Genomic DNA, 25,498 nt, shown 5'->3' on the forward strand with positions numbered 1-25,498 from the left:
TCTGTCCAGCGGACCAAAGCCCAATTGGAAATTCTATACATTAGATGTGAACAACAGGGCGCCGTATACATTTTGCATGTATCAGGAAAATCTTCCCAATATTACAAGACACAAGAACCACAACAAGTAGCCTAGAATAGTTTTTAGCAACTACTCTGGCGCCAGGAGGAGAGAGTGACCAGAGAGGAGTCTCCCCTCTCCAAAACAATCTCTGAACTCTCCGACGCAAGGAAGTTCTTTTATTAAACAAGCAGAGCAAAACATGTGAGAATGACCTTCAGTGGGAACTTCATATCATAACTCCCTAAATTCACCCTCTCGCTCATCCCTAGTTTCTTATCTTTGCAGGTGCTGAATGTCCCTCAGAAATGCGGCAAGCAATTATAGTAGAATGTGCGTAAAACCTGTCTGAAAATGGCTATAATTAAATAATTGCTGGCTGTGGCAAAGATTTTAAAAGAGTATAGTTCGCAACATATTGAAAAAATGAACTGAACTAGTTCATTTTTTGGAGCTGTGAACTTCGTTCATAATTTGGAATTATGAACTATGAACTGAACGAAAGTTCATGTAGAAAGTGAACTTTACCAACACCGGTGAGAGGTATATATCAACTTGTCCTAGTTGAGGGAATAACATAGTTTAATATGAAAAAACGGTGAAGTGTTCCTTTAATGCATGGTGGAGTTTGCATTGTACCTCCTGATTTTATGCCATATGTTCCTTCTCACCACAGCTACACCTCTCCGGATGAATGCACAATTCTATATGGGGATGCAGAGGTAATTTAAAATATTTGGTGACAACCCAACTAAAAATGTAATCAAAAGCCATTTTGCCTGAATAATTATGTCACTTATGTAAATTATGTCATGTTTTTTCAGGGATGTGTAAACATAATACTTATGACATCAGTTGGAGAGATGCTTAGGTAAATATGAAATATTTTGCAATATTAGATAAGTATTCTCTCTTGAGTATATTTTGTTATCTCTGTTTTTCTTAAACAAATTTTAAGAAGACAATGGCTTAACACTATAACATGGTATTTACAGCATATGGGCTAGATAAGCAAAGTTAAAAAATGAAGCCATAAGGGCCCTTGCACACTGCCCCAACAAATGCCAACAAACACCAACAAACACCAACATTCTAAAGTTGGCAGTTGTTGCCATTTGTCTGTTGGTAGTCTTTAGAATGTTCATAAAACCAACTATCAGTCCACACTGCCCAGACAACAGCAGACAAGACTGACCTTTCTCACCTACCTTTTACAAGGGGGTGAATGATGTAGGCTATGTGTGTGTGTGGTGGTGGTGGTGGTGGTGGTGGTGGGGGGGGGGGGGGGGGGGGGGGGGGGGGTAATAATGTGTAGGCCTACTGTATGTATGTAGGGGTTGGAGAATTAAGGGGTAGTGTGTGTGTGTGTGTGTGTGTGTGTGTGTGTGTGTGTGTGTGGTGGTGGTGGGGGGGGTCTTATTTGAGTTTTGGTTTAATATAACATGGATGCAGTGGAGACCTTACAGACTGTAGCCATAGGCCTATAAGGGTTTGGCTCCAAAATGCTACAGTATATCCTCCATTCTAATGCATTTTTCATTTTGTTTACAGAACTGTAATTGGGTAGCCTACAGTAATTGTTATTTAGATGGCTGATGAAACACTTTTTATTTAAACGTAATTTACAAAGACGTTGTAAAACACTAAAAGTTTATATTTTGTCGCTAGCAACCTACATCTGTCCTCTGTCAAATACAGTTGGATTTACAGCTCTGAAGAAACCCATCCATGAGTTAGAGTTATTCAAGGAGTGTGCAAACGTGTGTTTTGTTTCATTTGTCCCTCCTGACAATGAAACACCTAGGACGAATGAAACATACAGCTTAAGCTAAACTTCAATATTTTGACAACATATCATGATTGGAAGCTACTGTACTTAAAATATTTGTTATTTTAGATAGATATCATTTGGCTTATTTTTTATTTTTTCAGCACAATCTTTTAGTGCAGGCCCCTTGGCAGACACATGGGGCCCATATATGCCACGTCTATAGCCAATCTATCTATTTATCTGTCTGTCTATCTCATGCATCAGTCAGGAGCCATAGCATGAAAAATACATGATAAGACTATCAGTGTGTCACAATTGTTTTAATATTGATAATAAGTTAAGAATTTTGATACTTTCTTGATTTGATTTGGGACCCCCACCACACAAGTGGAGATCAAAGACATTACAAGGCATAGGCCTACTTCCCCAAACACACTCATTGAAAAGGTGGCTTCATATCCTATGTTTGTAATTCAAACATTTTGAAATTCATATGAAGCTTACATTAGGCCTATTTATGATCTGTGTAATTAGCTAATTAGACTCACATTTTATAAGATTGTCATATTGACTAGTAGCCTACATTTATCTTTAATGTCAGCTAGGTCTAATTGAGTGCCTGTCACTTTAAAAGAACGTGAGAGTAATTAGGCTTCAGTCATAGTATTTGGCTAGTCTAAAATAGACATAAGTAATGCATAGGAATATGTGGAAGTAATGCTTATGTTTTCTATCTAATTTATGTAGTTTAAATTACAAAAAAACAAAGTGGAAGAAATCAACATAGTTATTGTGGGGTGCTATTACATAGGCCTACAGACTGACGTTGGATACCAAGAAGAAGTGTTGCAATTTAAAAACTGGATCACTCGGGAATGGCTTATAAGAATGCTTCATATCCACGTATTTGGTAAGGTCTGCCGTTTAGGTCTTACAATAAGGTTTGCCATGTGTTGAACGAGGAGCTTCTGAGAGATATTCTAATGGTTGTGGAGATGGAATGTAAATATGATTACATTTCATGTAGGCTAAATTCAAATGTAGCCTAAAGTCAGGTTGATTTTCTCGCTAACGTTTGCTACTGCAAGTAGCCTTCCCAGTGGGCATTTGATATCAATTTGACATCAATATGACATCGAACATTGATGTCAAAATTACGTCACAAAATAGGTCTAGAATGAAAGTCATATTGACGTCAATGTACTGATGTCAATTTGATGTCAAGATTTTGACCTCTGCTGATGTCATTTTGATGTTATTTTGATGTCATGTTTTGTCGGGATTTGATGTCAATTCAACATGTATTTGATGTCATGATGGTTGATTACGTTTTGATGCTATTTTGATATCATTCAATATCAGGCTTTGATGTCAATTCAACATTTATTTGACATCAAGATGTCATTTCCATGTCAAGTTTTGTTGGCATTTGATGTCAATTCAACATTTATTTGATGTCAAGATGTCATGATGTTGATGCATAGGAAGACAATGTTTTAATGCTATTTTGCTATCATTTAATATCAAGCTTCGCTGTCAATTCAACATAAATCCGAAATCAAACATTAATGACAAAAGTATGAACATTTATTGACAAATTTTGATATAATTTCAATGTCAAGAATCACTCAGGACAGGATGAGAAAGCGTAGACCCCCAAACCAGACTGGAGCCACTTGTGAATAACCTGTAACACAGATACATAAATGTACATTTCATTAGAGAGCTTTTCGGTAGAGGGTAGGTTTTATTACAGCAGACAAAGGCATTTAAGCAGGTTGACATTTACCTTCACTTCGTCCTGAACTAGTAACACCAGTTACAGAGGCATATGGTTATTTTTATTATTAATGTTTAGACCAAAAGTCAAATAAATCAAATGTAAAACTGTATAGCTTACTTCACTTGGGTGGCAGGACAGGATGAGAAAGCGTAGACCCCCAAACCAGACTGGAGCCACTTGTGAATAACCTGTAACGCAGATACATAAATGTACATTTCATTAGAGAGCTTTGAGGTAGAGGGTAGGTTTTATTACAGCAGACAAAGGAATTTAAGCATGTTGACATTTACCTTCACTTCGTCCTGAACTAGTAACACCAGTTACAGAGGCATATGGTTATTTTTTATTATTAATGTTTAGACCAAAAGTCAAATAAATCAAATGTAAAACTGTATAGCTTACTTCACTTGGGTGGCAGGACAGGATGAGAAAGCGCAGACCCCCAAACCAGACTGGAGCCACTTATGAATAACCTGTAACGCAGATACATAAATGTACATTTCATTAGAGAGCTTTTGAGGTAGAGGGTAGGTTTTATTACAGCAGACAAAGGCATTTAAGCATGTTGACATTTACCTTCACTTCGTCCTGAACTAGTAACACCAGTTACAGAGGCATATGGTTATTTCTATTATTAATGTTTAGACCAAAAGTCAAATAAATCAAATGTAAAACTGTATAGCTTACTTCACTTGGGTGGCAGGACAGGATGAGAAAGCGTAGACCCCCAAACCAGACTGGAGCCACTTGTGAATAACCTGTAACGCAGATACATAAATGTACATTTCATTAGAGAGCTTTTGAGGTAGAGGGTAGGTTTTATTACAGCAGACAAAGGCATTTAAGCATGTTGACATTTACCTTCACTTCGTCCTGAACTAGTAACACCAGTTACAGATGCATATATATGGTTATGGTTATTTTTATTATTAATGTTTAGACCAAAAGTCAAATAAATCAAATGTAAAACTGTATAGCTTACTTCACTTGGGTGGCAGGACAGGATGAGAAAGCGTAGACCCCCAAACCAGACTGGAGCCACTTGTGAATAACCTGTAACGCAGATACATAAATGTACATTTCATTAGAGAGCTTTGAGGTAGAGGGTAGGTTTTATTACAGCAGACAAAGGAATTTAAGCATGTTGACATTTACCTTCACTTCGTCCTGAACTAGTAACACCAGTTACAGAGGCATATGGTTATTTTTTATTATTAATGTTTAGACCAAAAGTCAAATAAATCAAATGTAAAACTGTATAGCTTACTTCACTTGGGTGGCAGGACAGGATGAGAAAGCGCAGACCCCCAAACCAGACTGGAGCCACTTATGAATAACCTGTAACGCAGATACATAAATGTACATTTCATTAGAGAGCTTTTGAGGTAGAGGGTAGGTTTTATTACAGCAGACAAAGGCATTTAAGCATGTTGACATTTACCTTCACTTCGTCCTGAACTAGTAACACCAGTTACAGAGGCATATGGTTATTTCTATTATTAATGTTTAGACCAAAAGTCAAATAAATCAAATGTAAAACTGTATAGCTTACTTCACTTGGGTGGCAGGACAGGATGAAAAAGCGTAGACCCCCAAACCAGACTGGAGCCACTTGTGAATAACCTGTAACGCAGATACATAAATGTACATTTCATTAGAGAGCTTTTGAGGTAGAGGGTAGGTTTTATTACAGCAGACAAAGGCATTTAAGCATGTTGACATTTACCTTCACTTCGTCCTGAACTAGTAACACCAGTTACAGATGCATATATATGGTTATGGTTATTTTTATTATTAATGTTTAGACCAAAAGTCAAATAAATCAAATGTAAAACTGTATAGCTTACTTCACTTGGGTGGCAGGACAGGATGAGAAAGCGTAGACCCCCAAACCAGACTGGAGCCACTTGTGAATAACCTGTAACGCAGATACATAAATGTACATTTCATTAGAGAGCTTTTGAGGTAGAGGGTGGGTTTTATTACAGCAGACAAAGGCATTTAAGCATGTTGACATTTACCTTCACTACGTCCTGAACTAGTAACACCAGTTACAGAGGCATATGGTTATTTTTTATTATTAATGTTTAGACCAAAAGTCAAATAAATCAAATGTAAAACTGTAAAGCTTACTTTACTTGGATGGCAGAACCCCCAAACCAGACTGGAGCCACTTGTGAATGACCTGCAACACAGATACATAAATATGCATTACGTTTATCATCAGAAAGAAATGGCCAAATATTTATCATAACCAATAATACACCCCATTAAAAAATTATATTGGGATCCACAGAATATGGTGCTGATCATTTTAGCTCCTCTTCCCATATATTCTAAACATTCACAACAAAGTGTCTGGTCTGTGCCAAGGCAAAGCAAGGACATACATGAAGTCAACAACTGCCTCTTCTATTTTGCCTCTTCTCAGTTAAATCTTACTCCAAGGAACGTTCAATGTCATTAAATGAACTCGTAGACGACAGTATTTCTACATGAAAATTTAAAACAAATAGCCTCGTGCCCTTTGTGCATTTATATTTCGTAAAAGTTAGAGAGTAATCTCTAGTAGTCTAGTCGTAATTTCTTGAACCCAGAAATGTTGAGTACCCTAAAGTTTTTTTGCAGAAATGTCATCTATAGGCCTAACAGATGGAATTTAACTTGGTTGCCTAAAGTTGCTTTTTGGGCAATTTGCATAATTAGCATAAATATATAGGCAATTAAGGTGAATAGGGTGCAGGTGAATAGGGTAAAATTTTTAAATAATAGATATCACTTTGAAACTTTCTTAGTTGGTTACTTGTGCTAAGATGAGAAAAAAATGCATTGCATGTTTTTTGTATTTTAATGTTTACATATGCAAATGATGCCATGTCTCATTAAACATGCGCTCATTTGCATACTGACAAAATCAGATTGTTTAATAATAAAGTCATGCTCAAAATATTTTTTTCCAAGGGTAAACATGTGTACTTGGGGTCTGAGTTGGTGAAAACCTTTAAGGAACCTGGTCAGGAGGCAGTGTTGACCTATGGACGGACGGATTAAGAAATTAGGTGCTCTATGCAAAATAACTATATACAGCATGCACACACAAGCAAACCTACAAGAACTATACATAATATGCAAAATAACTATATCCAGCATGCACACGTACACAAATACACATTAACTATATACAAGAACTATATACAACATATAAAATATGCAATTTTAAAGGCACAGGAGCAAGATGTTTTTGTACGGTCACAATTATGACCATTGGGATTAAATGGGTCAATGGGTTAACACTGCCTCCTTAACAGGTTCCTTTAAAGGTTTTCACCAACTCAGCCCTCCAAGTATACTGTACATGTTTACTTTGGAAAAAAGAAACATTTTGAGCCTGGCTTTATCACACTATCTGATTTTGTATGTATGCAAATTAGAGCCTTTTTTATGAGATAGGGCCTAATTTGCATATGTAAACATTAAAATATAAAAAACATACAATACATTTTTTTCTCATCTTAACACAAGTAACCAACTGAGAAAGTTTCATAGTGATATCTATTATTAATTTTTTTTACCCTATTCACCTGCACCCTATTCGCCTTAATTGGCTATATATTTATGCTAATTATGCAAATTGCCCAAAGTGCAACTTTAGGCAACCAAGTTGAATTTCATCCACTAGGCCTATAGATCACATTTATGCAATAAAACTTTAGGGTACTCAACATTTCTGGGTTTACTATTGGGCCTATGGGGATTACGACTAGACTATAGCAGCTACAGTTCAATCTAAAAAGTCACCAGGAAACACGTCTGGAAACCGGACTTTTTAGATTGAATAGTAGGCCTGTTTGCTGGTTTCTAACGTGTACAAAATATAAGCACGAGTCCCAAAGCTATTTGTTGCTGCCAGCAGAGAATGTCGAGCTATGACGTATGTGTTTGAGCATGCGGCAGCTGGTTAGCGCTACCTTATTAGAACCCTTTTACTGTCTATGATTAGAACTAGCAGGCTACTGCTAACGTCATTCATAATTTAAAACCATTAGCTAGCAGCTAACGTTATCCCGGACTGGTGAACAATGTGAAATCAGCCTCCCTCCCAGAAAGAAATGATGTTTAGACACATCCGAATTGGCCTACGTTTTCTTAAAGACTCCCGAGTCCAACATCTAAGCTTTCATAACGTTAACAAAAACTAGTTTTCCTGTAACTTTAATGCTATCGTTAGCTAACAAGCTAACGCTAGCTAACGCAAGCCAACTTTTGTTGTTCACAAACACAAAGTTAGCGTTAAACCAAATTAAACGTTGCTCATTTTAAACTCAGTTCTGAGTTTAGCTTTCATTAAAAGGGTAACAAAGCCCTAGTTGGACAGGATTTAGCCCTGTCTAAAGTGGGCTAAATTAGCTTGCGAAAGCTAGCAGCTAGACCGTAGCTGGTGTGTAAATATGAGCAATAGCTGCTATCTGCAGACCAGTAAATCTTCGGATAATATCAGCAAATAAAGCTAGATAAGTAGGTTACTTGTGTTATGGAAGTACTTTTTCAGTGGATAGACTCGGTAGCTGCATAAATAAAGCATATAGGAGCATACTTACAGTGAGCCTTCAGACGCCGCTGTTTCGTCTTCCACTTCATCAACGAGAAATTTGAAAACTGAAGGAGCCGTTAGGACTGGAAAGGGCGCGTTCGATGTGCGTATCCGCACGAAGTCCGCCGCAGAGGGTCCGTTTTGGAACCCTCTGCTGTGTGGGTCAGGATGTTGAAAAACTCGCGTCGATTTACAATGAGTAGGCTAATAATATACCTTTTCAGACATTTTAACAGACGTTGTTTTGACATAAATGTCACATCAATTTGACGTCTTACTTCCTGACATCAAATCAACGTTGATTTAATGTCAATAATATAGACCTGAGATGTAGGGACCAGAAAAAACATGTTAGATTGATACCTTTGTTGGGCCTCTTTACAACCACAAGGAAATCATTACAAAATATAATGAAATTATGCATATTTATGCACGTCATACATGTTGGTCAAAATCTTGACTACTTGTTGATGTCAAATTGACGTCAGGATGCCAGCTGGGTTAATAGCCTACCATGGGAAAGCCAAAATCATGCTCTGTCAGATGATATGCATGTGCTCAGTGTGATTAGAACTTCGTGAGCAATCCAATAGGCTACAGAAGAAGTGTGCATTTTGCATTTGTCGCCCGTCGCAGAGAATGTTAATGTTACTTCTCATGTAGGTAGGGCCAAATCCACGTTGATTTTCTCGCGAACCCTTAATTACAGCAACTAGGCTATAATACCATCGGAAATCTAAGAGCGTGCTCTGGCACTGCCTCCTCCAGCCTCCCCGTAGAAACGCCCAGCAGAGTTTATGTTGAAACCAGATATTTCCCAAACTTGCTCAATATTTCCAATGCAAATAACTAGCCAAGTATGAGTGATGCGCAGGATAAGGGAAATGTGCTCGCGGATTTTTTGCTAGTTGTCACGGGAACGAACTGTTAGAATGTTGCCGTTTGTTGGAAAATGGGCTACATTGGTCCGACTTTCTACAACTTCGCCCGACCCGATTAGACATGTCGAACTCTAACGACTCCATCCAACAAACGCCGACAAACACCAACAAACACAGACGGCCGGCGCACACTGACCCGACTGTTGGTGTTTGTTGGCGTTTGTTGGCGTTTGTCGGCGTTTGTCGGGGCAGTGTGCAAAGGCCTTATAGACACTGCCAAACATTCCATGAACAGATAAACAAAACACACTACACATAAAACAGAAATTCTGCTTTATATGTGCTATATTTTTGGCCTCTGGGGGAATTATTTCCATAAGCAAATAATAATAATAATAGTAGTAATAATAATAATAATGATAAATATAGCTGCAAGCAGCAACGAGTGGGCCAAGCAGTCAGCTCAGAAGGTCTGAGTTGCCATGGTAACCCAATTCTGCCCCCTATAAGTCAAAGGTCACCAAATTTCTTGGATTTCTGTCCGGTCAGGAGTGACTGCACTTACTTTGGTTTTGATCAGTGGTGGGCCGTTATCGGCATTAACGTGCTGCGTTAACGTGCAACTCTTATTGGGCGATAAAAAAACATTCGGTGTTAATCTATTCTCAAAGTTGGGCTGGGAGCTGGGTCTATACCACGCAAGCTATGATCACTTTCACTATCACTTTCATGATATGTACTCGTTTTGAACACATGGCTTCCAAGATATATTTAGAAAAAAAATTAGATGTCTCGGTCACTTTTTTTTGGAGGGCGTGCTAACTGACACCCTTCATTTACAGCAACTGTGCTAAGCTAAAGCTAAAAACGCTGCTCCCAAAGCAGGACAATGCCCGGACGGATTTTAACCGGGTTTTTTTCACTGTTCTAACTCCGGGGGTGACCGAGACTGGCTTAATTTCATTTTTGGGTGGAGTATTCCTTTAACCTCAGTGCCAAATAGCTCAATGACGAAAATAAATATATTTATAGCCATGTTTAGCCCGATACATGGATGTAGCCTATAGCCCTTTATAGAAATTTAACAAAATCAATGTACTGTATAAGCCATCAGGTAAATGAAATGAATACATTGAAATTATGGTAATTTGTTTAGCCAAATTGAGACAGAAGATTTAGAAATTGAGACTGCATTCAAGACAAAAATGTACATAGCAATGTATGCTAAGTAAACTATGTAAACAGTGTGAGCCTAGTCCATATAGGAAATATGTTTTTTTACTCTTTATTTGTTCATAGGACATGGAAGAAGTTTCCTAAAATTGAACATGTGCCCAATATTGCAATGGACACTGCAGCCCTTTGTACAAATGTGTCTTACATTAGATGGAAGGTTCACCAGGACTGGGTAACCCAGGTATTCATGTTGGCTTTAGCATTCAAATATGTAGTTTTGGCTGAATTTGTTGGTACTCTTATAGATTATTGGAGGAATGCTTTATTTCTTCCTTAAAAGTGATGACGTTCAAAGCATCTTTCTCATGTACTGTACAGAGGCATGCTTAAGCAAAGAAAGGTCATTTAATTGTATATTTTACGTATATATTCTAAAATAGTGCAAGGTGAAAGCTATCAGAAGATTTCAAAACAGCAGACCACCAGTGTGGATCTTCTAGTAGGGGCGCCTATGTGGTTTGTTGGAGAGTGGTTGAACATGAAGAAAAATTATTTCAAACGATGGAACAAACGATGATGAATGCTGATTACTTTTGTCAGTTTCAAATGATTTAATAGAGACATTAAAGGAGCCGTATGTAGGAAATGTATTTCAATTAATCATAAAATGGCCCTGATATGTCACTAGACATTTAGAAATCATGCTAATTTCAAATACTTATATCACTGACAACAGTAGTCCGGCCAAGATATTTTCATTTAAAAGTGAAGTTGCAGCCCTCAACTGATGTTGATGTTGTTATGTTGTGTTTTGGTTTGATGCGCCGCCCTACACTTATCTACGAATCACGAAGTCAGTAGTATTTCGCCATCCGGGTTGCCAGCTATGCTAGTTACCACCATAGACAGCTGCAGCTACAAACGTGTTGGATAAAAAAATGTCTAACGTTATGGAACCTAAAAGACCTTGTTATGAATCCGAAATACATCTAAATAAAACAAGGATTTAGGAGATTGAGACGGCTGAAAACGGAGAAGAATTTGAAGACAGACGTCAGTGTTGTTAATTTGCTCCTGGACAGGTAAAGATTCATCAGTTTGGCTAACTTACTTGTCGGCTACTGTAAATATGGACATTTTAAATAGCCTATTCATGACAGTTGAACAAATTATGCAAGTTCGTGCAAAGTATGTTGGCCATATGGAGGAGGTGGGTAATTGAATTGAAAAGGTAGGCTAAGGAATTGTTTGGGAAATAAAAGCATCTAGTAGTCATTGCTAACGTTAGCAATGCATTATCAGAGTTCGTTTCTCTGTTTTTATGCTGAGGAAAACACTTGCCATTGAAAGCTAGCAGCCTACGTTCCTGCTGCAGCTAGCTGGCAACCGTGACTCAGAGGGGAGGGGGAGGCGATTCACCGCTCTACAGTATTTTGAAAGTAATTGCAGTACTCGTTTTGGCCAAAATCCTACATACGGCTCCTTTAAGAGGTTTTTCTTTTTTTCATGGAAGTGTGCCAACAACTTCAGCCAAGACTATTATTAGCTGAATATATAACTGCATTATTTTTAATGAGACATTTACTAATTAATGAGGTGGTCTCATTTTCAGGTGAAATATTTTAAAAATATGGAAGTTGTCATTTCTACATCAAACCATGAAGCATCTGCACTGGTCATTGGTATGTCCTATTTCAGCTCAGGCTTTGTAAGACTGTAACGTTATTAAGAATAGAAAAGCACTCAGGGCCAGATGTACTAAGAAAGCGCTAATAGCGAGTTTTTGTAAGTGCAGAATGCGAACGCTGTGCTTTGCTATATTGCATGGAATTTAAGCTGTCACTTCATTACCTTAACAGCGTTCATCACCGCCCATCCACACCCCCTGTACAACACCAATTGCGTGTGCAGAGCTGAACCACAAGCGCAGTTGAATATTGGGTAACACTTTATTTTAATGTGTCGCTGTTACAGTGTACCTACCTAATTAGGTACAGTGGTACAACCTGTGTAACAACATGTACTAGCATGTACTAGCATTGTTCTTGCCTTATGTATTTGTGGGTACCTACATATAGTTGTTACATTGTAATACCGAGTGTTTTTTCAAAACTTTGTCAATTTCGCAAAATTTTTCATCAGAGGCAAAGTGCTGACCTGAGACCAGCTGGATGGGGTAAATTTAGCGAAATTGGAAAAGTTTTGAAAAAGCACTCAGTATTACAATGAAACAAGTATATGTAGGTACCCACAAATACATAATGCAAGTACAATACTAGTACATGCTAGTACATGTTGTTACACAGGTTGTACCACTGTACCTAATTAGGTAGGTACACTGTAACAGCGACAAATTGAAATAAAGTGTTACCGAATATTGCAACATTAAGTTCTACTAATCCACTTAAAAAACACTTTACTTCAAAGTGAACTGGAAAATGTAAGCTTAGTTCTAATCTAACCAAGCCAGCTGCCATGTCTCAGAACCCTAATGTATACTGTTTGGTCTCTTCTGTTTTTTAGGATATATTTCCCCCTCAAATAACAATATAGCAGCAATAATATTAATTTAATAGTTGACCATTTTTTTTATCAGAGCTTCCCCTATTCTAATGAGCAGCAACCGCCACTGGACTTAATGCCTAGTCTAACATATTGGGAAGTGTAGGCTATGTCGTGAAAGAAAATACGATTTTAGAGAGGCAAACAAAAGTTAAGGTTGCTTTTGACATAGTACAATGAAGAAAACTGATGCTCTGAATATTGATTCAGCTGTCTCTAAAAGTTTTTCTAATTGACACATTTAACTATTTGTACATACCATCGCCATGTTTTTACATGCAAGTTACGCCTAAAATGGGCGCAAAACGTTAGTTCATCTGGCCCTCAGAGAGCACAGACCTCCGCCAAGTAAAAAACATAACCGCCTCATGGATCTAGACGGTGATAGGGTCACTCCCAAAATGTATTCATCAACATTTTTGTATTCATAACTTTTTGAGTTATCTTGTGAACAGACAAACAAACAAACAGACAAACCCTGATGAAAACATAACCTCCTCGTGGAGATGAAAAAATGTTGTGGATTGTCTGACTTCAGCCCAACAATGACTCAGAAATAGAATCATAGAGTTTTTCAACCTTCTCAGATTATCAACTTAAATAGGCTGCTGTGTTGTGTGGAGACCTTGAGGTTAGTAGCCTAAGGAAAAACGTTATATTTATTGTGTATATTGTGGCAGTGCTAGAGCTAGATTAGGGCCTGCATCCACCAATCACGTTTTTTGCGCTGACATCAGCTATTTTCAATACAAACTTCCTCAGCCCTCAGCGCTGAGCGTTTTTTCCGCAGCACTCAGAGCGCCGAAAGTTGTAATCTGGCTTGTTAATGTTAATGTAACTTCTCTCTTGCTAGCCAATTCAAATTAAGGAAGGGGCGGGACATACACTGTTAACAATGTTGGTGGTGATAGAGGAAAACTCAGCCAAGTCTTATGTGACTAAACGCTAAATATTAATCTAGCCTAGAAATCTAGACGCCTCTAGTGGCAGCAAATCTAATTTGTTTATCCCACCCCTCCAATTGAGCCGTGCTATGGTGAGTTTCTAGACCTTACATCTTAAAGGAACACTTCACCGTTTTTCCATATTAAACTACGTTATTCTCTTAACTAAGACGAGTTGATACATACAGGTCTCTCACGTTTCAATGCGTGCACTCACTGGCTCTGGCGTGCGGTGCAACTTTGATAGCACTAGCTAGCCCAATGCATTCATTAAGATCCAAACAGAGATGAAGTTAGAAGCGACCAAACACCTCCATGTTTTCCCTATTAAAATACAGTTACACGAGTAGTCACACAACCAAGTATGGTGAGACCAAATAAAACGTGGTGCATTTGTAAACAGGTAAGAGGGATAACTATATTGTGTGGCGCAGTAATATCCTCACTCTTGCACTTTCAGTTTCACTTAGGAGTGAGGATATTACTGCGCAGAGTTTAAGTGCTCCCAATGTTATTCCGCCACAGAATATAGTTATCCCTTTTGCCTGCTTGTCTCACCATACTTGGTCGTGTGACTACTCCTGTAACTGTATTTTAATAGGGAAAACATGGAGGTGTTTGGTCGCTTCTAACTTCATCTCTGTTTGGATCCTAATGGATGCATTGAGCTAGCTAAATGTGGGTGGGTGTACGGAACGGACGACATCAGTTTTTGGATATTTAACATGTGTGTCATACAATGGTTTCCGCGCTGCATTTCGGTCGTTGTTTTTATCTTACCATAAACCTATGCATTCTTTGCCAGTTATGTATCCAACTGCTGTCTGCAGCCTACTTCCAAAACTCCAAAGCTGCGGTCAGATTTTGTTCCGAGGACACAAGTAACCAAAACTCCATAACATGTTATGTGATGTGCTAATCAATTAAATTCCCAACAATATCACCAGGGAAGTGCACAGGGGGGTTGCTCAGGTTGCTCGGGCAACTGCCCATATGCCCTTCTCGACTCATGTTGCCCTTCCGAGGGCAAAAAATAATAATAAATCGTAGGCTACAATGGATGCAGAATTTCACGTGGGCCTAGATTTTTAAAAAATCGCAAAGTAAAAGTAGCCTCATTCACTCCATTGGGGCACCGAGAGCGAAAGTCAGGAGGGCAAATTCTGTTTACGTAGGCTAGGCCTACTGTAGTTGAAGCGCTGCACGCGACCGGCACCTTGAGCCTGCAGGACAGTCTATCGCGGCCCTAGACCATACGAAAGATATTGTCGCGGTTGTCTGGTGAGACCGACTGCCTCCTCAACGTTGTCGGAAAAGGTTAGTTTGTGATGTACAGTATGACAAACGAACAATAATCATCATGAAGTTGTATGATATTAATTACAATCTCCATAAATCCAGGCTGAGTTTGCTACGTTTAGCCTAAATAATAGGCATAATAGTTCGTTTCTCACATTTCGTTTTAGCAAGAAGAATGAATGATGGAAGTAGCCTAATGCATCACATTCATTATTTCATTCAAAATGGTTGAATGCCTAAATCCTATCACTATTTGGGGTAGGCCTAGCCTGTTGAAGTAAAAATGATCACTGAAAAAATTCAGGAGAGGGAGAGACAACTCAAGTAGGCAGCAAAGGGCAGCACATCAATGCAGGGTTGGCTACGAAAAAGCCAACCAGCAGGTGAGACAGAGACCATGCACTGTGATAAAGATTACAAAGATGACACTGTGTAGGTGAATTGATTAATTAATCAGACTCATATTTTAGCCTAGTAATGACAATTTTTCATAGGCTACGTTACATCTAAGATGAGGAGCAGCCACAAGCCCCCAGACCCTAGAAAATGTAGACCAGGATGAGGCATATAGGGCAGATAGGCCAAGAGATGAGTTGTGTTTTTTTTTGGGCGGGGGGGGGGTGCCCTTTTTTCAGGTCCGAGCAACTGCCCCTCAAAATTCCTGTGCACGTCCCTGAATATCACAACAGCTAGTTCTGGACTATCCAACTGGTCCGCTTGCTTGCGAGACATCAGCTGCATGGGCTGAAATTCGCTACTTGTGTAGCTGACTCACTATGTGCAACACCCAACTGAGTCCGAGTAGACACTAATTACTCCGCCGGAAAACAAATGAGCGTATTAGAGCCTTTAGTGCAAGTAGCGAATTAAGGGAGTTTTCCGAGAGAAACAACAAAACGGGAGGGCGGTGGGAGATGACCTTAAAATACCGGAGAGTCCCGGGGAAAACGGGAGTGTAGGAAGCTATGCGTGAGAGGTATGTATCAACTCTACTTAATTAAGGGAATAACATAGTTTAATATGAAAAAACAGTGAAGTGTGATGATGGTTTTGGTAACATAGCAACAATAAACACTTGACCGAAGTGCTCAGAAAATGGCCACGTTTCCCAGATTCGTAAAGAAGCTATTAAGTGCTAAGAACTTATTAGGAGTGTTCTTAGAACGTTTTTAGAGCACTCCTAAGAAGTTCTTATCACTTAAAGGGATATTCCGCCATTTTTGGAAATGCGCTCATTTTCCACCTGCCCTCGAGCAAAACAATCGATATTTACCTTGTTCCCGTTCATCCAGCCATTCTGTGAGTCTGGCGATACAACTTTTAGCTTCAGCCTAGCATAGATCATTGAATCGGATTAGACCATTAGCTTCTCGCCGGCTAGCTTCATGTTTAAAAGTGACTAAGATTTCTGGTAATTTTCCCATTTAAAACGTGTCTCCTCTCAAGTTAGAAAGTGCAATAAGACCAACTGAAAATGAAACCTGGAGTTTTTCTAGGCTGATTTGACATGGAACTACACTCTCATCTGGCGTAATAATCAAGGCAACTTGCAAACTACTGGCACTACTACTGCTTGTTGTCTATGGGGACTATTTTCAGAAGCTGCATACGATATCACTGCGCCTATGGTACGTTTGCAAGTTGCCTTGATTATTACGCCAGATGGGAGTGTAGTTCCATGTCAAATCAGCCTAGAAAAACTCCAGGTTTCATTTTCAGTTGGTCTTATTGCACTTTCTAACTTGAGAGGAGACACGTTTTAGGCTGAAGCTAAAAGTTGTATCGCCAGACTGACAGAATGGCTGGATGAACGGGAACAAGGTAAATATAGATTTTTTTGCTCGAGGGGAGGTGGAAAATGAGCGTATTTCCAAAAATGGCGGAATATCCCTTTAAGAGCTTCTTAACGAATCTGGGAAACCCGGCCAATGAAGTTAAGGGCGCTAAGTGCAAAAAAATTTGATTGGTGGACCCAGGATCTTAAGCAATACAACAGTCATTGCAACACCAGCAAACATGAAATGCATCTTATGTACGTTTTTTGCCTTAAGATTCCCTGATCAATGCAATAATTGGCTATAGGCTGGTCCAAAGATGTCAAGGTTGATGGAAAGTCTATGCCCATTTGGATGCTATGACTCAAAATATTCCCCAATAGACCTCTGAAGTTCGCCTACAAAAACACTACCATCTTCGCCCATATAAGGAGATACGGTATCTGACGATTTTCCCTATGGGAATTTAACATGGGGATTTTGAATTATCACACCTGTTAAACTCTCGCGGGGATGACAAAATCGGAAATTCAGGTGTTTTGCTGAACGCACTTTTGTCCTCTGCTTTCGAGAAGATACTGTGATCTTCGGTGCGCGAAGGCGGCAGACTTTTTTTTGAGAAGGGTCTGACTGCAGAGCCGCAGAGCCACTACACTCACGCCACTACGTCACGCCACCACGTCACCATGTACAGGTTGGAGAACCTGAGAAGAGATTACTCAATGTGATTCCTGTTATTTTAACTTTCATTGCCCTTTTTGTTCAGCAATTTTTTAAACCTAGCGCTAACGCTGGGTTTCCACAGGGCATGTCACCACGCGCCTGTTAAAATTTCGCCCGAGGGGGGTGGTCACGTTTCGGCTGAGTGACAGGCAGGATACTTTCGTTGAAAACGGTGGTCAACGGTAGCTCAACAGGTTAGCTTAGTGGTTAGTTAGCGAGACAGTAGTGCTTCAGATTATATTCAGTGGTTTATCTAGCCCAAGTATGTTCAGGTGGCATACACACAACAATCCGTTTTAATGTTTTTATGTTGACAACAAGTCATGTACAGAAACGCGATAGTAGTTAATATCAGTGTGTTAGCGATTTCGTTGCTATGTGTTTTCAATAGGTTATAATGGGTCAACAAGCTAACAAGCTAACTCTACCGTTAGAGAGCGTACATTAAACGTCGACACTGACTGATGACTTGTACAGATCATTTTTACAGTTACAAATGATGTCTACAGTTTCAAAACATGATATACCCTTACAAGACTTTTGTAGTCTATTTTAATCCCATAATATTACAAATCTAGAATGAACGGAAGTTGAAAACAGTTCAGATTTCCGGGTTATATCAGTGATATCTACTGCGCATGCGAGGCAAATCTGGCGTGACGTAGTGGTGGCGTGACGTAGTGGTGTGGCTACTGCGCATGCGCGGGCGTGACGTAGTGGTGTTGTGGTGGCTCTGCGGCTCTGCAGACAGATATTATTGTTTTTTTTTGCAGACTGATTTTTGCTACCCCAGAGCTAACTTGCCATTAAGTCAGTTAGCCAGTTAGCTCTGGGGTAGCAAAAATTAAAGTGTGCCGACTTCACGTACTAGAGATCACAGTATGCACAAGAAAGCAGAGGACAAAAGTGTGTTCAGGAAAACGTCTGCATTTGACTTTATCGTCCCCGTGAGAGTTTAACAGGTGCGATAATTCAAAATCCCCATGTTATTTTCCCATTGGAAAAATCGCCAGATACCGAATCTCAAAGATGGCAGCTATTTTGTAGGCGAACTTCAGAGGCCTATAGAATACTCCAGACCCTCACAAAATATGTTTAACACTGACAGAAACCCTTAAATTATTTCTTTCAATTGGAGAGTCTTGATATTTTTGTACTGTACTGTACTGTTTTGTTCCAAAGGCTGTGTTCAACCCTCCACTAATGTTAGGGAGGTGAAGGAGCCCTGCTGTGAGGGGAAGTCCAGGAGGGCTCAGCTTCGGCCTTCATGGGACCAAACAATTTTCACAGTCCCAAAAGGGGTGACAACTTTTGACCTTTGTAAAAAACATAACCTGCTACTAACTGGTGGGATGGATAGACTTGTGCGTGTTTGGAATCCGTATGTTCCAGGGTAGGAATCAGCTGTCAATGTTTCTCTTACAGGAAACCAGACAATGGCCGGGTTTCCCAGATTTGTTAAGAATCTCTAAAGTGCTAAGAACTTCTTAGCGTTCTTAGAACGTTTTTACAGCGCTCCTAGGAAGTTCTTAGCATTTAAGAGCTTCTTAACAAATCTGGGAAACCCGGCCAATGTATAGACAACAGTCTCTATGAACTATACAAATCTTTAAATCTTAATCAGAGTTTTAAATACATTGTTAAACATTTTCCCTCTGATTAACCTTCATCTTCCATGTGATAATATGTCACTGTTAGAAAACCTACAGCTGTACTCAAAGGACACTCCGCACCCATTTGCTATCTCTACATTGACACGGGGGAATCCCATTTCTTCTCAGTGTCCATGGACAACACTGTTAAGGTTTGGTCACAACATTTCAAACTTTGGGTAATGGGGCAGGCCATAATCTCTGTAGAGGATTCAATTCATAGTGAAAGGCCATCTTAAAAGCCATCTTAAAGGAGAATTCCAGTGTGAAATTGAGCTTAACTGTACCGAAACATGTCAAGGTGTACTCACACGTGTTTTAGACGCACTTTCACTCACCCCCAGCATTCCGAACTCCTCCGTTTTCAGCCTAGCTTACAGTAGGCTTGAATCTATTAGATTGGGCATTACTTATGGAAAGCTTATGGACTGGCTAACTGACTTTAACATTTAACATTTTTCTTTTCTTTTTATTTCTATGTGATGATTTTGCAACCCTGTAAAGTGACCTTGGGTGTCTTGAAAGGCGCTTTAAATAAAATGTATTATTATTATTATTATTATTATTATTACGTAGCCTATGCAGCTAAATCGCTATTTTTAAACCATTAAAAAGGTTCCAAGTAACTCCACACTGCATTGGTAGACTTCTGAGGGTCCTGACATTTAAAACGAGACACTGAGAACTTTGGAAATGCACAGGAAGTTTATTAAAAAAAGACTGTTTACAAGCAGTGCCTTCATAGAATCTCTCCGCTGGGCGCCATCTTGGAATCAAGTCGCGATAAGCCGACTGACGAGCACGAACGAACAGGAAGGACAGGGGAACATATTGCTAAAGTAATTCCATAGGAAATACATAGTTATACTGTCTACATGAGCATGATGAGTAACAAAGCTCAAAATGTTTGCAATATGTCCCCCTGTCTTTCCTGTTCGTTTGTGCTCGTCAGTCGACTTATCGCGACTTCACCACAAGATGGCGCCCAGCGGAGAGATTCTATGAAGGTACTGCTTGAATAAACAGTCTTTTTTTTTTTTTTTTTTTTTTTTAAAGATTATTATTTTTTGGGGGGGGCTTTTTATGCCTTTAATTGGACAGGACAGTAGAGAGAATGACAGGAAGCGAGTGGGAGAGAGTCGGGGTGGGATCCGGAAAGGACCACGGGGCGGGAATCGAACCCGGGTCGCCGGCGTGTGGTGCAGGTGCCCCAGCCAGTCGCGCCACGGCTGGGGCCATAAACAGTCTTTTTTAATAAACTTCCTGTGCACTTCCAAAGTTTTAAGTATCTCGTTTTAAATGTCAGGACCCTCAGAAGTCAACCAATGCAGTGTGGAGTTACTTGGAACCTTTTTAATGGTTTAAAAATAGCGATTTAGCTGCATAGGCTACGTAATGCCCAATCTAATAGATTCAAGCCTACTGTAAGCTAGGCTGAAAACGGAGGAGTTCGGAATGCTGGGGGTGAGTGAAAGTGCGTCTAAAACACGTGTGAGTACACCCTAACATGTTTCGGTACAGTTAAGCTCAATTTCACACCGGAATTCTCCTTTAAAACAACAATAATATAAAAAGAAATCATGTACATTTAGAAGATGGTTGGGTAACACTTTATAATAACTACACACAATTCATCATGTATTAAGCATTTGTTACGTATTAGTTAATGGTTTGTTCATCATTAATAATTTATTGTTCATGCATAATTCATCATCAGTAAAGCATTTGTTTACAAAGTTATGGTTATGGTTATGGTTATTTAGCAGACGCCTTTGTCCAAAGCGACATACATATAATTAACAATACAAATTAAATTAACAGTGAACAATTACAAAATAGGGAGAATAGCAATATTATCAATAAAACAATCATTTAAGCAATAACCTAATGAGAAATAAAACAATGAAATGAGAATAGCAATCAAATAAGTTACTCAGTTAATTATATAATAACAATGACTATAGCATGGTATGGCTATTTAAGGACAATAACAGAATAAATGTCAAATTATAACAATGGACAAATTATAACAAAACAATACTATTATACTATTATACAAACCATAACAAATGCTCAAAAGAATTAAACAAATATGCCTTAAGACCCCTCTTAAAAGATCCAAAACTGTTGCTGGAACGGAGAGCACTGGGCAACTCATTCCACCAACACGGATCTACAATTTGACCTAGCATGTATGGTTAGTCGACATAACAGACGCTCCTCAGAAGATCGCAATGAGCGGTTGGGAATGTACATCTTGATCAAAGAATTGAAGTAGCTGGGAGCAGATCCAGTCAGTGTCCTATAGGCCAGAGTGAGAGATTTAAATGAATGGTTTGTTCATAGTAAATAAAACAAATGTTAGTAAATACATGGTTTATACCTTATAAATAATGAAACAACCATTTAGGTGCTGTGTCCACCAAACGCGTTTTTTGCGCCGACGGCGACAATTTTCAATGTAAAGTCTATGTAGCTCAGCGCTCACAGCGCTGAGCGCCCTCGGCGGAAAAAAACGGTCGGCGCCGACCTTTTTTGTCGCAGCGCTCAGAGCGCTCAAAGTTGAAATCTGTTCAACTTTTAGAACAGCGCCGGGCTCGTCAATGGCACTTCTCGTTATAAACCGTCTCTGGTTTTGGTAACTTAGCAACAATAAACACTTATCGAAGCGCCGAGAGGAGGAGGTTTTGGGCGCTCTGGCTGTAAAAAACGCATTTGGTGGACACAGCACCTTATAAATGAAATCATCTCCCTATTATGAACCAGTTACAAACTATTAGTAAATGCTTTGATCATCATTTGTAAACTATTACTCATGTTAATTCTCATACTGTAATTCATGATTAATTCAAGAGTTACAAATGGTTAGTTAATGTTATTTGTGAGCTCATCTAAAGTCAGGACTGTATTTACCTTGCTACATATTTACAAATGAGTCATAAAGGTTACAGTTGCATCTATTCATTTAGCAGACACTTTCATCACTTACACTATTAATGAAATTAAAGAGCAAGGCCACCCGGGGATTGAACTCTTAGGATTACAGCATGCTAGCCCAATGCCTTATCCACTACACTACCCCTGCCCATTGCTATTGTAGCTATAAATTCAGAAATATAAAACAGATGTGTGTGTTTGCTATGAACAAACATTTATAATTGTGTATACGCATGATTTACAGATGAGAGTTAATTTAGGAATTATGCTTTAACATTAAGAACACAGCATTTAATAACATGCTTAACAGTGTGTAGTAGAAGACACTCTTGCATAGTTTTATGTGTTTTTAACTGAGCGGATGTTATGTTCTTCACTTCACAACAAACAATCAATAAACACCAGAGTAAAGTGACAATGTTTTTACTAGGTTAACTTCACTTCAGCATACGTCAGTCAATTATATACTTGTATGCTTGAACTCTTTAACTATTGTATCATTAGCCGTGTTCAAGTTCAACTCCAAATGACCTTTTGCAGCAACGAGAGCTGCCGGTGGCAGCAGGGGCGGGGATGCAAACGCTGCTATGAAGTTGTACACTCTCTACTTCCCGTAGTGTAGACTTGGCTAGACTTGACCATGTGACGAATCACGAGGCACGGACCCGCACGGACTCTTGTGGATATGGGGAGGCATCTAAACACCTGCACACACGTCAGGGATGTAAAAGCCAATTAGGGCAAAGACCTGACGTCATGAAGGCAGGGTCTAGGCTCCGCTGCTCTCCGCAGTACCTCCAGACCGGCTGCTCTTTTGCGGAGTAGCCGCCTGGTCACGCCTTGCTCCCGCGATAAGTTGAGGCCATGTGATACCGACTGCCGAGTCGAAAACACGCCCATCTAGACCATCGTGGACAGATTTTTAACCACGTGCATCTTGTGCTGCGCAGTTTTTGTGCTGCGCAGCCAACTTGAACGCGCCTAATGCGCTGCTTAGTGCTACATCAAATGTAGTCATAAGCATAACAGGAAAGTAGTCCTCTGAAAACAAGTAAAAGTAGATCCCATCTATTTCAGAATAGTAGCAGAGGTAGGGTAGTGGTTAAGGAGCAGGGCTATCATTTAGTCGCTTGTTCAGTTGGGGGTTCAATTCCCAACTTCTGCGGTTGTGTTTAATTTAATTGACATGTATGTCGCTCTGGATAAAATTGTCAGATTAATGAATGAATGTGAATGTAGTATTTACAACTAATTTGCAAATGTGTAGCAAGGCATAAAAAGTCCTCACTTTAGATGAGCTCACAAATATAACTAGATATGCAATGGAATTCCAAGGAATTACCAGTGCATGAAAATGCAAAAACATATAGATAGATAATGTAGATATGGTTACTAAGGTGTAGCTAGGGTAAACATGGTGGTTGCATAGTTTAAAGAGAGTTGATGTGTGAAGGTAGACAGTTTAAAGCTTAAACATTCCAGTTGTAACTTAACTAATGATTTCTAAAAGGTATATTAAAATGTAATTTATGTAAACAATGATAACCAGGTTGATTGGTTTACTTAGCTAATGATTTCTAACAGTTATGGTGATAATGTTAGCAATGCTAACTATGTTAACAATGCTAACCAGGTTGATTAGCTAACTTAACTAATGATTTCTAACAGAAATGTTAAAAATGTTAACTATGCTAACAATGCTAGCAATGTTAACCAGGTTGATTAGCTAACCTAGCTAATGATTTCTATCAGTTATGCTTAAAATGCTAACTATGCTAACCAGGTTGATTAGCTAACTTAGCTAATCATTTCTAGCAGTTATGCTAAAAATGCTAACAATGCCAACCAGGTTGATTAGCTAACTTAGCTAATCATTTCTAGCAGCTATGTTAAAAATGCTAACTATGCTAACCATGCTAACTAGCTAACTTGCTACTGAGGACTTCTATTTTTAAACATTTGTTGATAGGGTATCCATGGCTGCCATTATCAGGAATAAAGAAGGTACTGTAGTAAAATCATGTTGGTTGCTATGGAAACGGTCATAAACGCTTAATCTTAATGGTTGCTATGTTGGTTGCAAGGTACATGGAGGTCTCATGTAGTTGACTGGAGGCATAGTTGATGATAACTGACAGTTGGAATGATTGAACAGTTAAATAGTTGAGTACTTTCAATGGTTAAATGATTTAATAGTGTATTATTGCAGTGAGGACTTTTATTTCGAAACAGTTGTGGACAGAGGAAACAGTTAAACAGGATATGTAGTTTTCACAGAGAGATTGTATGCTTAATGTGTGTAGTTATTATAAAGTGTTACCGATGGTTGTAATGCAAGCAAAATAGTGTCACAGTATGGGATTGTTTAGACTCTTCAACTTCTTAAATTTGTTTCAGATCTGGAATGCCGAAGATCAGACATGCTTGTTCACTGCTCACCCTAGAGCCAGCCTGATCAGTGGGGATATATCTGCAGCCCTCTATTCCCCAGCAGTGAATACACTATACATTGCTACAGACTCAGTGGCCATGTTGTCCCTTAGGACAAGGTGAGACATCTGTCTCCCTCCCATGCCACATTTGTTCTCATCTATGTTGCCACTATCTGTTTCACTTGGAAAGTGTTTACAATTGTCAATCTTTTCTGCATGAACATTTACTACTTTTGTACAGTGTAGGCAGGCAGTGTAGGCGGGCTTTTATCTATTTTCTACCGAACTATATTAATTAGTTCAATGTATATGGTACCGTAGCGTCATGGCAGAGTCTTGCACACTGCACTGTTTGTAACAGTGACTTTAGCATCGCCCATGGTGGATTAAATGATTGCAAAAGATTTGTCGAGGTGAGTTTAACAAGTGTAATTTCATTGGCATATTCTAAAGTTTCACACTCTGCTAGTTGAGGTCTTTTGCCTTTATAGGGCAGTATAATTTAAACACATAGTCAAATTGGTCAGTAACGAAATATGGGTTTACATTCTTTGAAGATAGTCACATTCTGATTTTACATTTCACACAGCTTCCCAACTTTTTTGGAAACAGGGTTGTATGGGTTGTATTATTTCTGAATTGCTCTCAATACTCAAGATCCTACTCTGATAACTGGCTTCCTCACTCCCTCTTATCCTCTACTCTGTCACAACATGTTTTCACACACTCAGGCCCAAGCCTCAGCCTCGTGTGGTGATGTCCCACAGTGAGCCAGTGTTGTGCTGTGGCTACAGTAAAGAGTTCAGGCAGGTGGTCAGCTGCACTGAAGGATCTGTGAGTCGCCTATTCTCTCTCTCTCTGAACATCACACTGAACTCCCAATATGTCCCTTAATGAAATCTTCTCCATTCC

General features: G+C 39.2%; 1 protein-coding gene and 2 long non-coding RNA genes across 3 annotated transcripts; 1 reads left to right on the forward strand and 2 right to left on the reverse strand.

Annotated features, from left to right (window-relative positions):
- Positions 1 to 762: 762 nt before the first annotated feature.
- On the forward strand, positions 763 to 25,480 carry LOC134099996 (WD repeat-containing protein on Y chromosome-like). The gene is made up of 5 exons (XM_062553044.1): positions 763 to 782; positions 885 to 931; positions 19,264 to 19,369; positions 24,552 to 24,703; positions 25,318 to 25,480. The coding sequence occupies exons 2-5, from the start codon at positions 906 to 908 to the stop codon at positions 25,478 to 25,480; spliced, it is 447 nt and encodes a 148-aa protein (XP_062409028.1). The 5' UTR covers positions 763 to 782; positions 885 to 905.
- LOC134100181 (uncharacterized) lies at positions 3,397 to 4,372 on the reverse strand. The gene is made up of 4 exons (XR_009941226.1): positions 4,302 to 4,372; positions 4,017 to 4,087; positions 3,732 to 3,802; positions 3,397 to 3,518 (listed from the first exon to the last, which is right to left on the reverse strand). It is a non-coding gene; the product is annotated as an uncharacterized LOC134100181 (long non-coding RNA).
- Positions 5,466 to 8,699, reverse strand: LOC134100180 (uncharacterized). The gene is made up of 3 exons (XR_009941225.1): positions 8,213 to 8,699; positions 5,748 to 5,799; positions 5,466 to 5,532 (listed from the first exon to the last, which is right to left on the reverse strand). It is a non-coding gene; the product is annotated as an uncharacterized LOC134100180 (long non-coding RNA).
- Positions 25,481 to 25,498: the final 18 nt, after the last annotated feature.

Source organism: Sardina pilchardus, chromosome 13, assembly GCF_963854185.1.
Source record: "Sardina pilchardus chromosome 13, fSarPil1.1, whole genome shotgun sequence".
Taxonomy (NCBI): Eukaryota; Metazoa; Chordata; class Actinopteri; order Clupeiformes; family Clupeidae; genus Sardina; species Sardina pilchardus.

Excerpts from the sequence above, each read along its gene's own strand:
- LOC134099996 (XM_062553044.1), top strand. The coding sequence starts at position 906 with ATGACATCAGTTGGAGAGATGCTTAG. Across the intron at positions 19,370-24,551 it reads CCATGGACAACACTGTTAAG|ATCTGGAATGCCGAAGATCA; the intron begins GTTTGGTCACAA and ends AATTTGTTTCAG. Across the intron at positions 24,704-25,317 it reads ATGTTGTCCCTTAGGACAAG|GCCCAAGCCTCAGCCTCGTG; the intron begins GTGAGACATCTG and ends TCACACACTCAG.